Source organism: Bufo gargarizans, chromosome 2 (genome assembly GCF_014858855.1).
Source record: "Bufo gargarizans isolate SCDJY-AF-19 chromosome 2, ASM1485885v1, whole genome shotgun sequence".
In the NCBI taxonomy this organism is placed as follows: domain Eukaryota; kingdom Metazoa; phylum Chordata; class Amphibia; order Anura; family Bufonidae; genus Bufo; species Bufo gargarizans.
The window spans coordinates 657,037,129-657,058,784 of NC_058081.1; the positions used below are offsets into that span (position 1 = coordinate 657,037,129).

At 44.8% G+C, this 21,656-nt stretch overlaps 1 protein-coding gene across 2 annotated transcripts in view; it reads left to right on the top strand.

Annotated features, from left to right (window-relative positions):
* Positions 1 to 21,656, top strand: part of SIK3 (SIK family kinase 3) — a 128,411-nt gene that overhangs the window by 82,161 nt on the left and 24,594 nt on the right. For both annotated transcript variants that reach the window (XM_044282264.1, XM_044282263.1), the window contains exons 5-13: positions 1,947 to 2,071; positions 3,266 to 3,389; positions 4,318 to 4,436; positions 6,643 to 6,753; positions 6,864 to 7,004; positions 8,467 to 8,544; positions 13,345 to 13,454; positions 17,262 to 17,418; positions 19,608 to 19,763. In XM_044282264.1, the coding sequence (XP_044138199.1) occupies positions 1,947 to 2,071; positions 3,266 to 3,389; positions 4,318 to 4,436; positions 6,643 to 6,753; positions 6,864 to 7,004; positions 8,467 to 8,544; positions 13,345 to 13,454; positions 17,262 to 17,418; positions 19,608 to 19,763 (1,121 nt within the window). The remainder of the gene's footprint in view (positions 1 to 1,946; positions 2,072 to 3,265; positions 3,390 to 4,317; positions 4,437 to 6,642; positions 6,754 to 6,863; positions 7,005 to 8,466; positions 8,545 to 13,344; positions 13,455 to 17,261; positions 17,419 to 19,607; positions 19,764 to 21,656) is intronic.

Below are 21,656 nucleotides of genomic sequence, written 5' to 3' on the forward strand. Positions count from 1 at the left end.
AGGACTCATCTCAGGTTAATTTGCAGATGTATCAAATCGTTTTTTTACACAATAAAAGCACACAGAGCTATGGGGACTGGGTATTGTGGATGTGCTAGTGGCGATCTAGCAACCCATGTCCTCAGCTCTATACACAAAATCCCGGTGACAGGTTCCCTTTAAGGCTAATTCAGAAGTTTTTAAACCGGATGCAGCATTTCCCGGAACACTTGGTACCGGATCCGGCATTAATACATTTCAATAGAAATTAAGGCCGGATCCGGCAAGTGCGCTAGTATTCCGGAATTTTGGCGGGAAAAAAATAGCGCAGCTATTTTGTCCGGTCAGATACCGTACAAGGGACGGAACGGAAGACATCCTGATGCATACTGAACGGATTGCTTTACATTCAGAATGCATTGGGACAAAATGGAAGCATATTATATTTTTTTTTTCGGCTATTGAGACCCTTTACCGGATTTCAATACCGGAAAAGCATAACGCTAGTGTGAAAGTGCCCTTACAAGAAAGCGACCACTAGATGTCAGACTTAAACCAAAAAAGCAAAACCTGATTTATTAAGGGATAATAAATGAGACGCGTTGCCAATTTGGCGAGCTTGATACATGTGCCCCATTGACATCTGCAGATTCGTGGACGGGTGAGTTATCAAAATTGGTGTAAAATTTTCAGGTGTAAAATGAAAGGAGGAATCTGGTTGCTATGGACAAAAAAGCCAGTTCTACTTTACACCAGTTTGATGAATCTCCGCCATAGTGTTTTAATGCTTACCCACCTTTACTTTAGCTACCTTGTGAGGTCCACGAGAATACCAACCAAAAAACATAATGCCTTAAAACAATAAGTGGGTGAAACTAATGGATGCTGAGGGGTTGTTGGTGGGTAACATTTTTCATATAAAAGTAGAAGGGTTTATTGGCTGAGCAGGCATTCAAGTATTTCCTGCTTGCCGAAACAGCAGCGGAGGGCGATTGTCGGGGAGTACTTTTTTTTTTTTTTTTTTTTTTTTTTAAATAGTCTTATATAAAATTGTATCCTTCTGGACAATAAATAAATAAAAAAAACGGCAGAAAACAACAGAAAATGAACCAGTGTGAGAAACCAAAGCAATCCAAGGGTTTTATGTGGCCCCGAGTACAGCAGGCAACGGTCCCCGCACGTATCACAGCTAAGGGTACTTTCACACTAGCGGTTTTCTTTTCCGGCACTGAGTTCCGTCCTAGGGGCTCTATACCAGAAAAGAACTGATCACTTTTATCCCCATGCATTCTGAATGGAGAGTAATCCGTTCAGGATGCATCAGGATGTCTTCAGTTCAGTCTTTTTGACTGATCAGGATGGAGGAAATACCGCAGCATGCTACGGTTTTATCTCTGAACACTTGCCGGAATTCCGGATCCAGCATATTTTTTTTCATAGGAATGTATTAGTTCAAAATTCCAGAATGCTGGATCTGTCCAGACCGAAAAATAAATAAATAAATAGAAACAGATCCGTTTGTTCCTATGACAAGCGGACAGACGGATCCGTTCTTGCAATGCATTCGTAAGACTGATCAGTATCCTGATCATTCTTAAAATGCCATCAGTTGGCATACGTTTTGACGGATCCGGCAGGCAGTTATGGCGATGGAACTGCCTGCCGGATTCCTCCGCCTGCAAGTGTGAAAGTAGCCTAAACCTTGCAGTTTCGCCAGGGGTCTGCTGCCAGTGAACAGGTAGGGTGTTCTTAGCTCAGCGCTGTCCAATCTGTGGCTCCCTAGCTGCTCCAACTCCCAGCATGCCAACCATGATGGCATGTTGTCTTCGGAGATACCCCGATGTGCAGTAGGTGACCTTATTCCCTTGTGTAGTGTCCTGCCCACCTAACTTCTTTGTGTAGTCCGTCATAAGTTGCATTGCTTGACCTGCTTTCACTTAGAATTGTGATTTACCTTTGTCCTTCAGATTTCGGTTTCAGTAACCGGTTTACTCCAGGGCAGTTATTGAAGACTTGGTGCGGCAGCCCTCCATACGCGGCACCAGAACTTTTTGAAGGAAAGGAGTATGAAGGACCCAAGGTTGATATATGGGTAAGTAGCCGGTCTACAGGATTAAAAGAAACAATAGGAAAAGACATTAGCGTCTACCTACAATTTTATTAGACTGAGGCCCCCACTGAAACTAAGGGGCCAATGCATTCAACTGGTGACGGGGCCCCTTGGCCCCTTGGGCTCTGCTTGGCTCTACGAGAGGTCGAGGAGAATGGTGTATGTAGACTTTCCAAGGAATCCTGGTCCCTGTAGAAACTACTGCAGGAGAAAAATTTAAAACTGGTCAAGACTTTCCAGACGACACGTGCCACGATCAGTGGGCTGGTGTCTGCAATACAAAGGGCACTGTAATGCAGTTTTACCAAGACGTGTTCCTTATGCCAGTCGTAATAAAACAATGGGTCTGCAAATGAAATGCGGACAGCACATGGACCGTATCCGTATTTTCAGGATCTGTGATTTACAGACTGCAAAACGGATATACGGTTGTGAGGCTTATACACAATTACTGACCAGTCACTGACTGTGTGAACTAGGCCTAAGCTGACTCCTGTGTAAATTCTGTACCTGAATCCGCCAGAAGGGAGCGGCTTACAGTATATGGTATAACATTGTCTTATAGGCACTAAAGCCCCCTAGTAGTGGTTGCAGGAAGTCAGACTATTTAAAGGGATTATCCAACTTTTTTCAGACCTCACAGGGTGTCTTGACCTGCTGTGTTCAGAATACTTACCTGGTACCCATCGCTGGGTTCCTGCTCCATTACACCACTGTTGGCTCTGCCGATCTCTGGACGTAGAGGTGACCGATCACCTGTGTGGCGCCTGACCCAGTGATGTGCCGCACAGGTGACAAGCCAAGTAGCCCCCCGTCAACATGTTGATGCTGAGAGAGATGGGAGCTGCAGAGCCAGAACCCAGCAACCGGGAAAGTATGATCGCCACTGCTGGTCCGGCCACTCAGTGTGGCCTGAAAAAAAGTTGGGTAGCCCCTTTAATTATGTAATGTGGCTCTTGGAAGGAAAGCGTGGCCTCAGGTTTCAACCCATATAAATAGACTGTCCCACAAATATTGCACAGTGTGTAACGGTGCACTATAAAGCCATGTTCACATTGCACAGTTAGTTATAAATACTGCACTGTGTGACCCTGCCCCTATGATGCTTCTACTGTTGTAATTTCTGTGTTATTTTCCTTTAGTTCATGGTCATTTTCCTTGTATTTTCCTGTGCAGAGTTTGGGTGTGGTCCTCTATGTGTTGGTGTGCGGTGCCCTCCCATTTGATGGAAGCACGCTACAAAACCTGCGGGCCAGGGTCTTGAGCGGGAAGTTCCGGATCCCCTTTTTCATGTCCACAGGTAAAATTTCACTCCCTTTTTTTTTTTTTTTTTTTCTGTGCGAGTCCTCGTTCTGACCTCTGCTCCTCAGATTATAAGGCTGTGTCACACTGAGAGTTCTGGAATCTATTGTATTACACTGACAGTATATTTATATAGCGCCAACATATTCTGCAGTGCTTAACAATTATGTCACTGTAATTCATTAGATTCCCGTTCTCTCAGGATCACACGACATTATAATTCATTATAATGCTGAGTGGAGGTCAGAACAGGACCTCACACCGACTTGCAGCGAGTTTCTCATATTGAACTCGCTCATGTATGTCTACCCTAAAGAAACTGAAACTGCGCCCCCCAATGCCAATTTCTTTACCTAACCCCCTTGCCACAATGGAAGTGCTCATTGTCTATGTCCCTTCCGCTGCCCCCTCTTGGCCCTACCTGAGCGGTTGCCTCATTGGTGGTGCACCCCTGGGCACCAGGAGATGTAAAATTATAGAGTGGGAGCAGCTTATATGTGGAAGCAGCATTCCCTGAATTCATTGGAGACCAAAAGAGCAAGCATTTAGCGTAGGTTCCTGTCCAAAAGAGGTCACCTTGTCGTGGTGGATGGGCACAAATGATTTTGATCAAAATATATTTGCTAAGAACCTCTAGTTTATTCCTATAGTGAGTATAGCATTAGTTCCTATATTTGCTGTTGCATTGTGTATGGGGAAGTCTTTAGTGCAGTTTCCTCTAAGAAAGTGCATGCAAAAAGGCTCTCCTCCAGAAAGAAGAAAACTGTAGTGCCACCTATATCCTTTCAGTGGCTACATAGGGGCATAGTTTGCTTCCTCCTGGAGGAGAGCTGTTTTGTATGAAGACTAGCATACGTGGAAAGGCATTTGGTCCTGCGAAGCCGTGTGTACTGCGAGGTAACAGCTTCTATTCGTCTTTCTTACAGAATGTGAACATCTTATAAGACACATGCTGATTTTGGAGCCCAGTAAACGCCTGTCAATGGAGCAGATCTGTAAACACAAATGGATGTGTCTGGGAGAACAGGATCTCGAGTTTGAAAGGGTGAGTGAATATATATGTGTACATGTACTGTATATGTGTTTTTGGTGGTGTTTGGACTTGAAGGAAATGTCATCAGAAAATGGCCTATCATTTAATTCAGATTTTTAGTTAAACATATCTTAAAGAATTTTTGGTGGTATTTTTAATTTTGCATTTCCCTTCCTATATAAAAAAAAAAAATCTGAAAATCCTGCAGTTTTATCACTGGCGACGAAGCTTAATAATAGGCACTAGGGATGAGCGAACCCAAACTGCAAAGTTCGGGTACCCCGACCTGAAATCAGACTTTTTTTTACTGGTTCGGTATTTGGGCCATTTTATTATTTTCAGTTATAACATGGTTATAGCTGAAAATAATAGCATTCTTAAGATAGAATATAAAAGGATATTGCAATTTAGGGGTAAAAAAAAGAGACAAAATCTCCCCTCGTCCACTTGATCGCACTGCCGCAGTGTCTTCTATTTTCTCTTAGCAGGAGCTGCAAAAGGACCTGCGATGATGTCACCACGTGGTGAGCGCCATGACGTCATCGCAGGTCCATTTGCAGGTCCTGCTGAAAGAAAATAGAAGACACTGCGGCAGCGCGATTAAGTGAACGAGGTGAGATTTCTATTTTTTGTTACCCCTAAATTGCAATATTCGTTTGTATTCTGTCTTAAGAATGCTATTATTTTCCACTGTAACCATGTTAGAAGACTCCCCTCCTGACCATTGTGTCTATGGCCCAGGGGCTGCCGTAAAGCAATTTTCTTAATGCTTTCTAAATGCTGTTAAGAACAGCTCAGGCAAGATGGCCGACCCCCCATAATCATGTTCAGGAAATAGAATAAAAAAAAATCTGCAATCAGAAAATAAAAGATTAGAATAAAAGATGTCACTATATTCCATTTAAAAGGAATCTGTCACCTACAAAATTGCTTTATAAAGAAACACAATGGGGGGCAGGACTGCCCCCAGATATCGCTCACACCGCTTTTGTTTTCTAAACTGATACTGCAGTTAATATCAATTCAGTGTTTAATTCATATCCTAATTGGGCGTGAACCTCTTCCCTTCATGTTGCTATATAAATATACAATGAAAACTCCCGACAGCATCCATCTTGGCTAAGGATGTAGGTCTGCGTTTGGGCCTTGCTGGGACTGATGGTGCATCACTTAATAGAGCTACTGCTGTAGGAACTAATGCAGTAATCATCATCATTATTATATTGGCGTGATCTGCAGCAGTTGCTCCCCTTTGCACCTTTTGACGGACACTGATTAATCCGTAAACACTTTTTGGTATTTTTGGGGTTTTTCTGCACCGACTTTCCTGTGTGCACCTTGCAGCTGCTGATCAGTACTGTACAATACTGACCGTGTCTGTGCTGAGCACTGATCAGTAACGTCCATCTCTCATTGTATCTTTGCTGTTTTTGGTGCATTTTTTTTTTATTTTTGTTTACTGTAGGAATGGCTACTTTTTTTGTAACTTTTTTTATTTCTTATTTTGTTTTCTTTTTTTACTACATTATATCACAGCCCCCGTAATATTGTATAAAAGCACAATACACACACTCCTGTGAAGAAATAAAATGACACACGTCACACGTGTTCAATCGCACACTTTACACCCCAATAAAAATGTCCTGGCTGTGAATCAGAGTTGACGAAGTGAACTTTTATCCAAATTTTCAGGAAAAATTGGATTTGCCACAAATCCATCTTGCTTGAAGACCCCGCACGGAATCTCGTGTGCGATGACGTATGATGTCACCACGCAGGCCGACGTGATGCCATCATCACACGCTGCATGAGATTTCGTGCTGGTACTTCAAGCAAGATGGCCGCGATGGCCTCATCATGCTTAAATGGATGAGGTAAGTATGATGGGGACGCAACCAAATGGAACGGAATGCATTCTGGTGTATTCCGTTTCATTCGGTTCCGTTTTTTCCAAATTGACGTTGAATGGGGGACAAAACGAAAGCGTTTTCCTCCCCTATTGAGATCCTATGACGGATCTCAATAGCGGAAAGGGAAAGCGCAGATGTGAAAGTAGCCTTAAAAGGGGTCTTCGAGGTGGTGCAGTACCAGGCTTGGACTGGAGTGGCGCTGTTTGTGAATCTTCACTAATCCTGGGCAGCATGCATTGTGATTGCAGCGCTAACATAGTCGAAGGCAATGAAGCATTTTAGTAATGAGGGAATACATTGTGTTGCAGTTAATAGCAGAAGGCCAGCATGTAAAACTGGAGCGGCAGAGGGAGCCCATTAATGAGCAAGTGCTGCACACCATGGTGGAGATGGGACTGGACAAAGACCGCACTCTGCAGGTAACACCCTGGAACCCCCTTTTATAGATGCCGTTTTTCTGCTTTATTGCCGGTTTTCTCTTTTCCCCCTCTTTGCCCCTCACTATTATACCTAAACTGCTCTCTTTCAGTCTCTCAGAACAGACGCCTATGACAACTACAGCGCCATCTACAGTTTGCTGTGCGAACGGCTGAAGAGGCACAAAACTCTGCGCCTCCCAACTCCCCTCAGCGCCCCTCGTCCTCTGTCCTACACTGCTTCACCAATACAGGTAAGCCGTTGCCTTTGGCTCATTTTTCTAAAGCGGAGGCCCCCACTTCTTGTAGACTGAGAGCCACTCTTGGATACGGGAGGTGGCGTAGAATTACACAGTAAACACGTCTATCATTTTATCTTTATTAATAGTCCTTCTCCTAGTGCTAGTATTTATTAAAGGGGTAGCTCATCTTCTGAGGTTCTGTTGGCAGACCCCCCCACTTGTGGCCGGACCTGTGGAGGGAAGCATAGTTACCTGCTCCCCGCCACTCAGTCCCAGATCCTTTGCTCTCTTTGCAGCACTCACATCCACTGCCGTCACCATCAGGTCTGATGCTACTGCAGGCAATGGCTGGCGCTAGTTGGTCACTTGACGCAAGAAGGGCAGGTCACTCTGCAGCCAGTCCTTGGCTGCAGTGGCGTCAAGGTGTTGATAGTGGGGGACCAGAGCGCTGCAGCGGTGGTAGAGGGAAGGAGCTGAGACCCAGTAGTGTAGAGCAGGTGAGTATGCTTCCTTCTGCAGAGCCGGCCACGAAGGAAGAGGTCTGCCCAATGACCCTCGGAAGAAGAAGCCCTTTAATGCAATTACTGATACTGGTGTCGCTAACAGAATATAGGCAGCTGCCGAAATCTGGTCGGCTACATTCAGCTGCTGTATCCCCTTCCCTGCAACACTCCTCCACCTAAAGGGGTATCCAGTCTTAGATATTTATGGGATATCCACAGGTTATGCAGTCTCTACAAAGGGGTTCCCCAACACCCAACCTGTTTGTTGAAGTTTCCTCCTGCAGAAAATTGATGGAGAGTTGGTCCGTGGCTCTCATTATTTAAGACCCTGCTGTTTTTGTGACTGTCATAGATGTCAGTGTAGAGAGCTGCGCTCATGCGGACTACTACTCCATCCTTTCCCTTCTAGATGCAGCTGCCAGAGGCCGCCCAATTATACGAGGTGGGGGTCAGGGGTCCCTTCTCCTGGATAGATAGGTTGACTAAACCCAACAGCCACACCTATAAATAACTGTAAGATGAAGGTTATGCATCTTTCTAATATAAACTTGCTGTCAGTGAATTGAGCACTGCATTGCTTATAGTCGACTGAGAACCTTCTGTTCACACAGGTGCCCGTTACAAGAGATTTCATACACTTAAAGGGTCACTGACTCTTAAAAAAAAAAAAAAAAAAACTTTTGATATGTCATAGAGACGTATCAAAAGTTTAGCTAGGTGGGGGTCTGAGATCTGAAACCCCCCTGATCGGTAGAATGAGGGGAGAGGAGCGCATGCACAAGAATGGCTCCATAGAAGTCTATGGGCCCGTCTCAGTCCCGTCCTCTGCAAGGAGAGCGAGATATGTGCTCAGTGCTCAGTGCTCTCCCCTTGTTCTAGAGATGTTTTTAGTGATGCATTATTGTAGCTGTGGTTCCTTTCTGTGGGTGCAGTGGTTTTTGTGTTGGTAATGCCGCTCGTCTCTTCTGCAGGCTGATGCAGGTGGCAGTGCCGTCAGCATGAATGTGCCCCAGGTTCAACTCATCAATCCTGAAAATCAAATTGTTGAGGTGCGTATGATAATCGGCAGATATCTAAGGCCACCTGCACACGTTACGGTATTATGCGGATTCTTGTGCGGAAAAACTGCTGTTTAGTCCAGATCCAGCGGTGTTTGAGATTACACAGATCTCATGTTCACTTTTTTGTTTTGTGCAGAGACTGACCGTGCTGTGCAGATTTTGAAATCCGTAGCATGTACATTTGTGTGTTTTTTTTTTTTTTGTGTGTGCGCAAATTTCATCTTTTTCAATGCAAGGACGAGATCTACGCAAAATCCGCATCAACTCTGCACCAAAGACTGCGTGTAACGTTTTTTTCTTTTCTTGCTGAAATGCACAGAAATCTGCCCATACAAGCTGTCTGGCTGTAGGATCTGCTTGTGGATGCCCGCTAATTGCCAGGCCACCCCTGTACTTGCTGTTTGAAGCAACAAAGAAAGCGGTAATCCGATTACGGATCCCGTGGCTGGACTGCACAATATGCTGGCGTTAAATGAATGTTGGCTGAACCCGCCAATAACTGGTCGACCGTTGAATGTGTGAGGTGGTGTCCTTGACCGTCTTCCTCCAGCAGATGTTGGGGGAGGTGGGTCAGGATCCTCATGGTTAATAAACCGCCACCAGTGGAGTCTGCAGTGACTTATTCCCCATTCACTATCGAGAACTTTGGCGCATTGGGAGGAATAGCAACCAACTGCAAGCTAAGGTGGTGCATGGCTTGTTTATGAAGCAGATTTCTAAGAGTTAAATATTGATAAGCTATCACAGAGGGCATGGTGACTAAAACAGAACTTTTATTAGGGTAATTACATAAAAAGATAAAAGTACAAGTCAAAGAAGAAGCAAATATCTGATATCATCAAAAACAAAAAGGAGTATCGGCTAAAAATCCCCATTGAGTGTTGTAGCAATGGAGGGGCAGGTTTGATGAGGGAGCCCCTGTTGCTACACCATATCCTAAATATCTTGACATTGCAGGCCACTCCGCAGAAAAAAAGGAGTCAAATCACGGGCCACCGGAGTATCGTAATTTTTATTAACCCTTAGGATGCCAGAGTTTTTTGTTTTTGCGTTTTTTTTTTTTCCTTCCCTATATTCTGTGAGCCATAACTTTTTTATATTACCAGTCACATAGCTGTATGAGGACTTATTTTTTGTGGGACAAGTTGTACTTTCCTAATGCCACCATTAATTATGGCATAAAATGTAGTGTGAAGCGGGGAAAAAAATTCCAAATGGGGTGGAATTGGAAAAAAAAAACCGCAAGTCCCACCACTGTTTTACGGGTTTTGTTCCCATGGCGAATTGTTTATAGGCAAAACTGACCCATGCCCTTAATTCTCTGGGTCAGTACGATTACGATGATACCCCATATGTAGGTTTTTTATGTGTAAATAGTGTAAAAATAAATGTAAACTTTGAGAATGTCCTTTACGGTCGCGGTGAAACCCAGGATGTTTATTTGTTTTTTTTTTTGTTTTTGTTTTTTTATTATACGGAAAGGGGGGTGATTTAAACTTTTATATTTTTTTTATTAAATACATATTTTTTATAACTTTGTTTTTTAATTTATTATTTTAAGGTTCATAAAAGATCCTATGAATGATGTTTTTGAATTTTTGATTTTGATCTATAAGCGATTAAAAAAAATGACAATTTCTTAGCATTTTGCTAATTTCTTATGTTGGCCTGCCATCTGGTGGCCAAAATAAGAATTGCAGCATTATTGCTCTGAATTTATTCATAGAGACTCAGAGCATTCAGTGCATGTACTGAAGTCCCGATTGGCCGCACGGGGCTTCAGTACTAAACAGGTTTTTGCGCATTCAGGTGCCGTGATCTCACTTGATCCACGGCATCTAAAGCATTTAATTACCGCGATCGGCATTATTGCCGGTTGCGATAATTAGCCACAGGTCTCTGCTGTTTGAAACGTCAGAAACTTGCCGGCCATGATGCACGCGAAAGGGTTAATTCACATTAATATCTCTGACCGATTCCTACTCAGTCCACGAAAGGTCTTCCCAATATAATCCATAGGGCAGGTACAGGTACATACGTAGATGACCCCCCTGCGATCTACAATTAATAAGTTCCCTTAGGCAGAGGAGTGATGTTCTATGCTGAGCTCCAACCCTGCGCCCACCCTGCTGGGCCCTGCACCATGTGCAAGGCTTCAGCAGAGCGGAGTGAGCAGGCAGGGCAGGAGCTCGGCATAGCACATTGCTCCTTTGCCCGCTCTGCTAAGGCCTGGCATAGCACATCTATGCCAGGCTTTAGGAGAGCAGCGCTGGTACAGACAGGAGCAGCGATGTGCTATGGAGCTCCGTGCAGCCACAGGGGAATCCATGCTCCCATACACAGCATACACTCCCTGTATGGGTGTACGGATTGCAAAGCGCTTATAGGCAACTGAACTTCAGGTGCCTATGTCACATGAAAAACTAAAAAAATAAAGCATATTAGAAAAAATATATTTTAATAAACTTTATGTGAAATGTATACGTTTAGGTGTACTTTAACAATCAGCAAATCCAAAAAAGTTATCTGATCGCACTGCATCTCAGAGGTAAAACCTAATCCAGTATCATAAACATTCAGAATTAACAACCCCCCCCCGTGTGCCTGCATCACATGACCGAAATAGATTTTTTTTTCAGACCACCATGTCCTCCACCAGCCTGGGAGGAGGTTGGCATACAATGGGGCGCATGGACTGCCCATTGCAGTTCCCTTGAGCTGGTGGTAAAACTGGGGATAAAAAAAAAAGGGGTTAAAATAAAGTCCAGCAAAGTAAGACCAAGCTCGGTTATGTAGGACAGAGGACCCTGGTTTTCAGAAAGTAGGACACTGCCCCAATTATAGGGACTCAATGTCAATGCTTGCGAGCCGCATCATAGAGGTGGCTTCTATGGGTTCAATTTTCCTAAGCAAATCCAAGTAGTCCTAGATATACGATGGAAGGGCCAGGACAAAGTCACGTAATATCACATCAACATCATGTCCTTTTTGAGGCTACTTTCATACTTTCACATATGCGGCTTTCTTTCCCGTTTTGACATCCATCATAGGATCTCAAAATCGGAAGTAGATGCTTCAGTGTTGTCCCTTTCAGTGTCAATAGGGACAAAACTGAACAGTGCGCACCAGAATGCATTCCGCTCCGGTATGATTAGTTCCCGTGCCGGACATAAAAATGCTGCAAACTGTGGTTTTGTGTCCGGTTTGCAAAAAACAATGTAAGTCAATGGTGCCGGATCCGTTTTTTTCAAGCAGGAACAATATTGATCCGGCACCCATTGACTTATAATAGGGCTAGTGCCGAATCCAGTTTGTTAATTTCCGATTTAATCCAACCGCATCCGAACGGAACACATACAGCTGGTTGTATTCAATCAAACAAGCATTTTCCTCCGGTTTTGAGATCCTCTGCTGGAGCATATGTGAAAATAGCCTGAGTTAACCCTTTTTTTGCACGGGTTTCATTTTGATTATATAGTTGCTTTTTCTTTGACTTCCTATCTTTTTATTTAATTACCCTAACAAAAGATACGTTTTAGTTGCCGCACTCTCTGTGATAGCGTTTAGATTTGGCATGGGTTGTGTTTTACCAGGAATTCCAATTGCCGAATCCAATCGTTCTGTGCTAGAGGTTAAATAGGGATGCCCTCTCTTCAGAACAGATCATCAGTATCAGATCAGTGGGAGTCTGACTGTTGGCACCCCCCTTCCCCGCTGACTGATAAGGTGTTTGGAGAGACTGCAGCAGATGAGCCCTGCGACCTCTTCATAGTATACCAACCACACATTGTGTAGTGACTGTATTGCCGCCCCTTTAAACAGCTCATCAGCGGGGGTGCTGGGAGTCGGACGGTCACTGATCATGTATTGATGACCCATCCTAAGGAAGGATAGGCCATCGATATTTAAGGTAGATAAGGTAAGGGCACAACTTGCGCATTTTTACAGACAGGCATCAAATCCACTGCAAAATCTTCTTTTAACACACTCCAATCTTTCTTTGAAATCTTGATATAAAGATCTGCAGCGCGTCATACACAGCTTTGAATGTTACACAGACGCTTATTGATATTTATCAAGAAACACACCCCCAGTTGTCTCACTGAACAGAAAGAGGTTTATTGTTACCTACAGACAGGAATTTCATTTTAAATTCTTAGGCAGTTGGAGATGTGCTGGGTCACGTTGGTTCTGATTCCTTCACTCCATCAAGTTAAAGGGCATCTGTCAGCAGTTTTGTACCTATGACACTGGCTGACCTGTTACATGTGCACTTGGCAGCTGAAGGCATCTGTGTTGGTCCTATGTTCATATGTGCCTGCATTGCTAAGAAAAATTATCTTTGAATGTATGCAAATCAGCCTCTAGGAGCAACTGAGGCATTGCCATTGCACCTAGAGGCTCAGCTCTCCTTGCAACTGCCACACCCTCTGTACTTTGATGGACAGGGCCAGGCAGTGTAAACGTCATCACACCTGACCCTTTCCATCCAAGTGCAGAGAGAGCAGAGCCTCTAGGTGTAACGGCAACACCCCCGTTGCTCCTAGAGGCTCATTTGCATGTATTAAAATATCATTTTTCTCATCAATGTGGGCACATATGAACATGGGACCAACACAGATGCCTTCAGCTGCCAAGTGCACATGTAACAGGTCAGCCAGTGTCATAGGTAAAAAAAACTGCTGACAGATGTCCTTTGACATCTATTTGCATTATTGAGCCTTGGCAGCAGGGTTCTTTATGTTGCTTGTATTCAGACCATTTGTATATTTTCTTGTTGTCTTTTAGACTAATGGCACCATGAACCTGGACAGCGATGAAGGTGAAGAACCTTCACCAGAAGCTTTGGCTCGATATCTGTCAATGAGGAGACACACAGTGGGAGTGCCGGACACGCAGTGAGTCAATGTTTGTGCCCCCAGTGGTATAGTAACTAAACTAGAGTATGGGGAGAAGAAGCCCCCCACGTGGCTTCCAGGGCTCTGAGGCCATATGCATGTACTTAGAGGAGTAGTCGCCTCTTCTCACATGTATATTTTAGTTACTAATTGCCTTCCTGAAAACTTTTTATGCGAATCTACTTCGGATGTTTCATCTGAAGTAGATTCGCTCATCCCTATTCCTAATGTAATAATTCAGGAGCATCTATTCTTACGACTGTGTTGCATCACTCCTCTATTACTCCTGCTAGAAGCTATGAAAGAACTACTAGCAGTTCGCCGTAAAGGTCCAGATGGGTGTTACCAGTTAAATATGTGTCCCGGCACAGTCTGACAGTATCCAGTCAGCTCAGACCTTCATTTCAGACTACGGGCAATTCATTATTAAGCTTCTAGAGCAGGCATGCTCAACCTGCGGCCCTCCAGCTGTTGCAAAACTACAACTCCCATCATTCCCTGACAGCCTATAGCTATCATCTTACAGAAGGGCATTGTGGGAGTTGTAGTTTTACAACAGCTGGAGGGCCGCAGGTTGAGCATCCCTGTTCTAGAGGAAATAATAGAGGAATGACGCAACATAGAGTCTTGAGAATAGATGCAAAAGTAGTTGCTAAAACGGACACGTCAGGAGACGGGACTGCTACTCCTTAAAGGGGTTATCCAACAGTATAAAATGCCCCCCATATAAGGTAGGAGTAGTGGTCTCTTTAAAGAATGGAGAGCAAAGGGGATCCTCGCAGCCCAACATATGATGCATGATTTACAGCATAGGTGGTTGTCTTATCAGGAGGTCAGAGACAAATACAAACTAAACCCCTTCCAGGGCATCCAGTTTCCCCAGGTCAGGAAACTTCTCACTGACAGATTGGCTGATCTCTCTAGACAAGATCTTAGGCCTCCTGCACTCCTGTAGTGCTTCCGTAGGGTTCCGTTCCGCAAGTGAATGGGTCCACATCCGTGATGCGGAATGCACAAGGAACGGTGTCCGCGTATTGTGGATCCGCATATGCGGTCAGCAATACGGAAACGGAACCCATATGTCCGTGTGCAGGAGGCCTTACTGAGAGGGACAGGCCCCAATCCATATCCTTTCTCTACTCCCAGGTCAGAGAAGCCTTAGGGGATGGGCCACCCCCACTGTCATTTAGACTATGGGCCCAGGCAAGATTCTGAAAGTCTGGTGGGCACTGAGAAAATCAATACTAAATGAAACCTGGAGAGACACACATTTTAGGATAATGCTATCTATGCTTTCAATTTGCCGCAAGCCCCTAGCAGACCAAATAGACTAACAAGTTGCCCAAAATGTCTCACACCACACACAGATCTGCATCACCTGCATCTGCCTGCAGACCTATTCTCTATGGGGTCAGGTAGCACAAATAGTCAAAGATATCTGGAACCTCAATATTCCTCTAAGACCTATGATATATCTCTTCCGTTACTGGGAGGAAACGGGCAGTGAGGGCCCAACCGGTTCTATTTCATGCCATTTGCTTGGTGACTAAGAGATGTCTCTTGCAAAATTGGCTGCTGCCTGCGATCCCCTCAAGAGGGTCAATCTGGCAAAACCTGAAAGGTTTATTGTCACTGGAACGTAGAGAAGCCGAAAGGCGTAAGGAGGGAAGTGTAGCAAAGTTCTTAAAAAAATAGCTCGGCAATTGAAACAGTAATGAGACCCTTTAGTCTTACCCAATGGTATTTGGCTGAGCAATTGAAAGGCACGTTAGGTAAGCTGAACCAACGCCACTAACATAACACCATTATTAGGCTGAAAGGTACATAACCCGCGGGAGGCCCTCGCTGGGTTATACGATATGTGTAATATTCAGACAACATGCTTTGGTCATGGAAGGTTTCTGTTGTTCTTCTATGTGCTGGACATGTTTCTATATGTTTAATGATAGTTGTACGTTTTTATGTATGATGTATCGTATCTAAAATAAAAATATAAAAAAGAAGAAAAAAAACTCCTTATGCTTACTAGGCAGTCTCCATAAGGAGGATTAGTAACCCCCCCCCCCTTTATTATTTTGACCTAAATCTTATCCTTGGAGAAGTTTTTCATTATCTCAAACAACCCCTTCAATAAATTAATAAGGCCCCTTGCAGACGAGCATGTCCGGATTAGGTCCGGATGCATTGCGTCTGCGATCAGGGAAAATCGTGCGAGTAGGTACGCAATCGCAGTCAGTTTTGACTGCGATTGCGTTCCGATGTTCAGTTTTTATCGCGCGTGTGCAATGCGTTTTGCACGCGCGTGATAATGACTGTGGTACCCAGACCCGAACACTGACTACTTCGCTGAAGTTCAGGCTTGGGTTCGGTGTTGTGTATATTTTATTATTTTCCCTTATAACATGATTATAAAGGAAAATAATGGCCTTCTGAATACAGAATGCTTAGTACAATGTGGCATTGGAATTAGAAATAGAATTAACTCGCCTCATCAACTTGTTCGTGCAGCCGTCATCATCATCTTACTTTTTCTTTCAGGACCTGCCAAAGGACCTTTTGACGTAATCGCGCTCACCACGTGGTGAGCGAGGTGACGTCAGCGCAGGTCCTGCTGAATGAAGATAGAAATCTTACATCATCACCTAACAACCAATGCGTGAAAATCGCACCGCATACGCACTTGCTTGCGGATGCTTTTGATTTTCACGCAGACCCATTCATTTCTATGGGGCCTGCATTGCGTGAAAAACGCAGGATATAGAACATGTGTGTTGTGTGAAAATTACCGCTCATCTGAACAGCCCCATTGAAGGGAATGGGTCTGGATTTAGTGCATGTGCATTGGGTTCACCTCACGCATTGCACCTGCGCTGAATTCTCGCCCGTGTGAAAGGGGCCTAAAAGTGCACATCACTAAGGCAAAAAAATATATAAAAATACCCCCTCACAATAAATATACTTACCTGCCTCCCTGTACCACTCCTGGTCCCCGTGCCGCTGCTTTTCCCTTTGTGTGGATGAAAACATCCGGTGTTGGGGGATTGGGGCGTGGTGGTTGGGTGCAGCCAATGGCAGATCGGGGTCGTCCCCGCCTGCCATTGGCTGCTCACCCCGACACTGGATGTTTTCATCCGCACACGGGGAGAAGCAACAGCAGCGGCGCGGGGTAAGTATATTCACAGTGAGGGGCCCCGCATGGAGGGCCTTTTTATAATATGCTATTCTACGTGTTGACTTTTTTTCTCTAGTAGTACAGGAATACCCTAAAAAAAAAAAAAAAAAAAAAAAAAAAAGATTTTAAGATTTATTTTCGTTCATCGTCAAATTTTCTTAATACATACCCAATTTTTATTTTTATTTTTTGTAAATGGGTCTTGGGTTATCGGTAAGGCAACGGTTGGCAACTTTTTTCTGTTAGATTTTTTTGGGGGTATTTTTGAATTATAAAACATTAACATTTTCGGATTCCACTTCAAAGGTTAGAAATAGAAGAATAGATCATTGGAGAACTGGGGCAAATCTGCCTAGTCACATGAGTTGTCAGCTTTAGACCCAGCAGCCGCCCCCCTAGAACTGTCATTCCAGTGATCATGTGACCAGTCAGACTCCTTGGAGGAATAGAGGCAGCGGCGCTGCTGTATGGGGCAGTGTAACAGTGAAGGGGACACTGCAGTCCCTAAAACCCTACAAATAGCTGGGGTGCCATGACTTGGACCGCCACTGATCTAAGGGAAAGACAATCAAATTCAAAGAATCAGATTACCTCTGACCAGTATTTGCTCTGACAAGAGAAATTCTATTTTTCAGTAATGAAGGAGGGGCCGAGGAGCTGCAGAAGATCATTCCTGGATTCCCAAGGGTCACGCCACAGACTCCATTCCTTCCAGTGGCGCAAAACACGAACACCCTTCACCCGTTACTACCAATGCAGAACATGCCACCTAGTGGCCACATTGAGTATAAGGTATGTATGATCAACAGCGAGGGCAAAGGCACCAAAGTATGCAAATTTGTTTGTGTAAAATCTATTGAGGTCAATAGACTTAAGGTTTCATGCAGTCCGCAAAATACGGATACCGGCCGTGTGCGCTTCATTCAGTATAAATGCCTATTCTTGTCTGCAAAATGGACAAGAATAGGATGTGTTCTATAATTTGTGGAACAACCACATGGATGTGGACAGCACATGGATGACATCCGTGTGCTGTCCACATTTTTTGCGAACCCATAGAAAAAAAGAACGGGTCCGCGTGCTATCTAAAAAAATAAATAAGGATCGGACTAAAGCTACGGTCGTGTGCATGAGGCCCAAGTGCTGAACCTCATACAAGGTGGAATCACAGCGTGGACTTAAGTCTGCTCAGTACTACCTTAAAGTAAGGACTCATGCACACGACCGTATGCCCTCCGAGACATACAGTCCGGGAGTGGGCCATATGTCCCGGAGCAGCATACATTGTGCGCACGGGAGCGCACATCATCATAGGTTACTATGATGCTGTGCGCATCGGGCCGCCCGCGGGGCCATTATCCCGCACTCATAATATCATATGAGTGTGGGACAATAGTCCCGCGGGCGGCCCAATGCGCACATATGTATATGATACTGTGCGCACAATGTATGCCGCTCCAGGACATATGGCCCGCTCACGGAGGGCATACGGTCGTGTGCATGAGCCCCAACTTGAATAAAAAGCATTCATTACTAAGCAGCAAGCTTGAGCATGAATTTAATATAATGGTTACCTACATGCATAAGGTTGCAGTCTAGCTGATCATTACCCTCGGTGTTTACTACGTGCGTTGAGTTAGTATCTTTTGCATTGAGTTGCACTGTAAATGGTGGTCTTGGATTCCCAGGGCAAGCAGAATGCAGTTTTGTGTTGGTTATTATTCTTGACCACTAGATGGTGCTGTGCAGCAGTGCTCCAAGGCGATACAGCTGGCCTCACCTGAATTTCAGACGGACGTTTCTCGGCTGATTATGCCATAAGATGAAACAATTTGGGCGAAACAACCCATTGATTTTTGCTGTTACCTGTGGCCTTAAATTCAGGCTTAAACTACAGCACCCTCAACAACCGAAAAAAACATGAAGATCAAATTTTGGACAGAAATCTTCCACTGGTCAGCAGAAGGTGCTGATGGTTGGCAGAAAATGGTCTAAACTGGCATGTTTAGCCATCCAAAAATCTCTTGGTGTATGTTCACCATAGAATGCCTGACTGGTAACACTAAGGGTACTTTCACACTTGCGGCAGAGGATTCTCCGGCAGGCAGTTCCGTCGCCGGATCCAGCAACCTGGACGCAAACTGATGGCATTTGTCAGACGGATATGGATGCGGATCCGTCTGACAAATTCATTGAAATACCGGATCCGTCTCTCCGGTGTCATCCGGAAAAACCGATCCGGTATAAAATTTTTTTTGCATTTTTAAAGGTCTGCGCATGCCGGATCCGCTTTTGCCAGAACACTTAATGCAGGATCCGGCACTAATTCATTTCAATGGAAATTAATGCCGGATCTGGCATTCCGGCAAGTGATCAGTATTTTTCGCTGGAGAGAAAACTGCAGCATGCCGCAGTATTTTCTCCGGCCAAATAACGTAAAAGGGTCTGAACTGAAGCATCCTGAACGGATTGCTCTCCATTCAGAATGAATTAGGATAAAACTGATCAGTTCTTTTCCGGTATAGAGCCCCTGTGACTGAACTCTATGCTAGAAAACAAAAAACGCTAGTGTGAAAGTACCCTAACAGTACCTTCATACCTACTTTTAATAATTTGTATTACTTTACTGGGATTTCTTAAATTGCAAGCTTTAAATTGTAATATTGCCTGAAATCGCTCCCCCAGGAGCAGGGCTGCTGTAATATTAACACACAGGAATACATAGCTGGCCAGTGGCTATTTGGTCGTATAAGTCAGATAGTGAGGGTAGCATAAGGCTAGGTCTACTCGATATGCTGCATTGAGACATCGCATCTAGTTGTCAGCACACTTGTCGAGTGTGACTTGTCAGTGACTTTTCTGTAACTTGGCTGCTTTTTTACCACCAAATCACAGCTCTAAAATAAATGAGACAACCCCTTTAAAATCTAATGCAAGGTGCACAAAACCCTAACATTTCTTTGCCTTTAATTTTTTTCCAGGAGCAGTCCCTCTTACAGCCTCCCACACTTCAGCTCTTGAATGGCATGGGACCTCTTGGACGCAGGGCATCTGACGGAGGGGCTAATATTCAGTTACATGCACAACAGTTCCTAAAGAGGCCACGAGGTCCTTCACCATTGGTTACAATGACAACTGTGAGTGTGAATAGCAAATGTATCTATGTACGCTGCTCCCCCCCCCACACGTATCTTCATCGTACATGCTTGTTTAGCCCTTATTCACACGTCCCTGTCCATTTTGCAGATGCTAAAGCTCTTATTGTTTTGCCTTCACAATGGATCAGTAAAAAACTGCCCCCACACGGGATGATGTGTGCGAGCAGTCTGGTTTTCACTGATGCTTTGAGTGGAATAGATGCATTTTGTCTGTACAATGGACCAAAATAGTGCGTGCCTCCATGTTTTTCCTGTGTACCGACAGAGTTCAATGCATGTGAATCACTGATGTGTGAATAAGCCCTTATTTCAGCAAAGGGATTGAGGTTTAAGGGCCTTTTAGAACGCACAATAATTGGCAAATTATCCTTATCAAGCGTTCAGAGGAACGCTCTTTTGCGATAATTGGCTCGTATGATTGATCATTCGAAGATCGAACGTTTGCTTGTTCTTTGGCTGATGGGATCTTTCATCCTGGTTTATCGTCAGCCTGATGGCCATAATGAATAGAGCAGAATGAGGGAGGAAGGAATCGTTCCTCCAGCCTTCTGCTTGCATTGGCCTGTGCTCTTATCCGTCAACGCTTGCACTGCCTTCTAGTCTCCCCTTTTATTTGGCTGACCTCCCGATAAATATGTTTAATCAGTGGGGGCGCTAACGAGCCACAACGCAAATGATTGGAAATAGCTTTTTCTTTTTATTATTACTTTTTCAAAAGTACAAATTCCAAACCGTAAAGGTACATCTACCAAATGCCAAAAATAAAAGTGTAGTAAAATTGAGGGAGGTTAGAAATACTTCTTATGACTAGTCTAGACCACAATCGGAGCAGTTGGCATAAGATAAGAAGTCTGGCAGGGAATGAAGTCTCCTCACTAAAAAGAAAAATGTAAAACCCGCAGTGTCCACCAGAAAACATATAAGTGGATCTGATGTTAGCGGGTTTTAGTTAATCTCTAATGATAAGTAACATGTCAGCCCAATAATCTTTTTATTCATTTTTATTATTAAAGTGCCATTCATTCCGTGGCGCAATACATATGAAAAAGGGGTATACATACATAATACAAAATAATTCCAGTAGGAAATGTAGAAGAGAAGACTGGGCACTCCTAAGATACTTGGTTGCTAGTATTTATTATAATAATTAAAGTGAAGGATAAAATTAAATACTATACAATGATGCACATTAAAATTTCTACCGTTATACTGCTAGCAGCAATCAAGACAGAATCTCAGCATATTGTGGACCACAATATGCTGAGATTCAGAGCTGCTGGCACAAGGGGGGCGGGGGGAGAGCTGCTGGCACAAGTGGGCGGGGGGAGAGCTGCTGGCACAAGTGGGGGGGGGGGAGAGCTGCTGGCACAAGTGGGCGGGGGGAGAGCTGCTGGCACAAGTGGGGGGGGAGCTGCTGGCACAAGTGGGGGGGGGAGCTGCTGGCACAAGTGGGCGGGTGGAGAGCTGCTGGCACAAGTGGGGGGGGGAGAGCTGCTGGCACAAGTGGGGGGGGAGAGCTGCTGGCACAAGTGGGGGGGGGAGAGCTGCTGGCACAAGTGGGGGGGGGAGAGCTGCTGGCACAAGTGGGGGGGGGAGAGCTGCTGGCACAAGTGGGGGGGGGAGAGCTGCTGGCACAAGTGGGGGGGGGAGGGAGAGCTGCTGGCACAAGTGGGGGGGGAGGGAGAGCTGCTGGCACAAGTGGGGGGGAGGGAGAGCTGCTGGCACAAGTGGGGGGGGGAGAGCTGCTGGCACAAGTGGGGGGGGGAGAGCTGCTGGCACAAGTGGGGGGGGGAGAGCTGCTGGCACAAGTGGGGGGGGGGAGGGAGAGCTGCTGGCACAAGTGGGGGGGAGGGAGAGCTGCTGGCACAAGTG